This window comes from Mercenaria mercenaria, unplaced genomic scaffold (assembly GCF_021730395.1).
Source record: "Mercenaria mercenaria strain notata unplaced genomic scaffold, MADL_Memer_1 contig_42, whole genome shotgun sequence".
In the NCBI taxonomy this organism is placed as follows: domain Eukaryota; kingdom Metazoa; phylum Mollusca; class Bivalvia; order Venerida; family Veneridae; genus Mercenaria; species Mercenaria mercenaria.
In genome coordinates this window covers 2,584-5,106 of record NW_026462411.1, presented here as the reverse complement: position 1 = coordinate 5,106, position 2,523 = coordinate 2,584, and the positions used below count along the sequence as shown (strand labels likewise).

Here is a 2,523-nt window from a genome sequence, read left to right as displayed (position 1 = left end):
AATTTGTCAAACAACTCTGGTTTTGCTAACGTTTTGTTACTCTGCTCATCTACTATGGCATAACATTTAACAACATTGTTAACATTATTATCTAAATAAACATTGACTAGAACAATTTTTGCACAAGATTTACTGCTTGACTATGAATGTTTGTACAGCTGTTGTTGACCTGATCTACTTGTTGCCTGTTTTTTCCTGGAGCCTGTTTCTCCCCATCATCACGGAAATAATGCATAACAGTAATATGATTTACACTATTTTCTTCTGTGATAATTCGGCATCTGTTTTCTTCGAGAATAAGGTTCCCGGTGTTTTCATATTTTCTCCGAGATTATGTTGAACCTGCACTGTAAGTTGTAGACTAGGATCGTTACGAATTTTCGCCTGATCACTAATGAATTCAACAAACACAAGAAATGGTGGAAATACGATTCCTTTCCTCTTTTTGTATGTATTTACAAACACTGCCCATCGCTCTTGTATGTTTTGAGGCAGTTTACATAATACACGAGACATCCCAACTGAAGAATCAAAGTATGCAAGTGTGCTTGAATATACGGAATCATCCTTCAGTCCTGCAATTTCCATTAGCAAGTCTGCTAAATCATACCATTTTGTAGTATCATGAATTGTTAACTTTGGAAATGTATCTAACCTTCTTGTAACTGCCTTATGAACTGCTTCTGGCGACCCATATCTATCATCTAGTCTGTGCCAAATCTGCTGTAATTTAGCTATAGGATCTCTGATGTAAACCGACTTCAAGTTTTGTGCGTGTTTTCTTGATTCCCTTCCCAACCATTTGATTAGGAGATCAATTTCTTCAGCCGGTTTGGCATTTATCTCACTAGTAACTTGTTTGAATGTACTCTTCCAAGAATTATATTGTTCTGAACTGTCATCAAAATATGTAAGTCTGTTCATAAGAATATCTTTTCTTAGCAAGTAAGTTGCCAATGGAATTTCATGAGAAGTTTTATCTGTATGTGAAGGCCCTATGCTTTCTCGGGCATCTTCTTTCTTAATTTGATTCATAGAACTTACAAAGTTTACAACCTTTTCTTCAAACATTTGCTTTGGTAACTGTTGTAGCACACTTTTACCACTACCTCCTTCACTCATATTCTCAATAGCTTCCACTTCAGCTATTGCTGCAGCTGCGATCTTCTTGTGAGATAACACGTCTAGCTCGATTGCAATCTCTGATATTCTCTTAGCTTTTACAGCGTTCAGAATCTTTTCCTTTTCTTCAAGATCAGCTCGTTCCTTCTTCAATGTTGCTTCCTTTTCAGCATACTCTGCTCTGGCAATAGCTGCCTTAGCTTCCGCATATTTTTCAGTAAGTAATCTACTGGTCGCTGATGAATGTCTACTTGATCGACTGCTTCTAGAACGACACGGCGAAAACAACTCAGATTGTTCAAGTTCAGGTTGTTGGTGTTTCAGACTAGTTAGTTTGTCCCTAAAAGCTGTAACTGTCTGAATAGTTATTTCATGTTGCTCTTCAACTAACTTACATAGTTTCAAACTCTCTTCTGTATGTTTTAATTGTAGGTATTTACAGAACTCTTGATATAATGTTTCAAAATCTTCAACTTTAGATGTAAATTCTTTATCTAAACTGTGTAATGTAGACAATGTTACATCTTGCTTTGATAATTCAAGCAATGTCTGCACCAAAGTTTTGAAGTTATGTTCAAACTTTTGTACCCTTTCTTCGTAAGATGACATGGCCTTTTCTGTTAATTTACGAAGCCTTTTTGTTGACGTTGGAACTCACTACTCAAATCCACTCGTAAGCCACGGTTAATTTACTATGCTGCCCTAAGATGTACTTTGCAGCTAGCGAACCCAATTGACAAGACGAAGACACTGACTGTTCAAGCTCTTTAATGTATATCGTGCCATCGGGTAAATTACTGAAATCAGAATTACAATTCGTTAAAAAAGCAGGACAAGAAAATTACTTATTGTTAAATATATTATATAATGGACAATATTAACGTCTAACAAGTCCTAATCATTTACATGATATGCGTAGAAACAGTATATATTGACATTCAACCTTTTAATAAAGATGTTCGACTTACAAAAACAACAATACATGGTTCGAGAAAATTCAGGTGCGAATAGCATGTCATAAAAATCGCCTGTATCAAAGGCTATATGGCTTGACGGGTTTAAACATTTTTACAGTCACAAAGAACAGCTTCAAATTATACAATGTAACTATAAAACTTACACCATGAGCGGCTATACAAGGGAGAATTTCTACTCAAAAACTTTAAACTCAAAAAACAAACATGGCGCCCTCAGTGGCGAAAAAAACGTGCGTAATACCGAAAAGAACTACCGGAAAGATTTTATATCAACAAAAAGTACTCCGGATAGAGGGGCACCACACGCGGGATTGTTGGTTATCGAGAGCGAACAGCATTGTGTTTTACATGCCATGACTTCTGTTACTGTTGCCTGTGTTAGTAATTCGCCTGGCGGGAATAACTTTTATTTACACTATCCTCT

At 36.2% G+C, this 2,523-nt stretch overlaps 1 protein-coding gene across 1 annotated transcript; it reads right to left on the bottom strand.

The window, feature by feature from the left end:
* Positions 1-249: 249 nt before the first annotated feature.
* On the bottom strand, positions 250-2,313 carry LOC128553687 (uncharacterized). The gene is made up of 2 exons (XM_053534862.1): positions 2,243-2,313; positions 250-1,919 (listed from the first exon to the last, which is right to left on the bottom strand). The coding sequence occupies exon 2, from the start codon at positions 1,729-1,731 to the stop codon at positions 250-252; it is 1,482 nt and encodes a 493-aa protein (XP_053390837.1). The 5' UTR covers positions 1,732-1,919; positions 2,243-2,313.
* Positions 2,314-2,523: the final 210 nt, after the last annotated feature.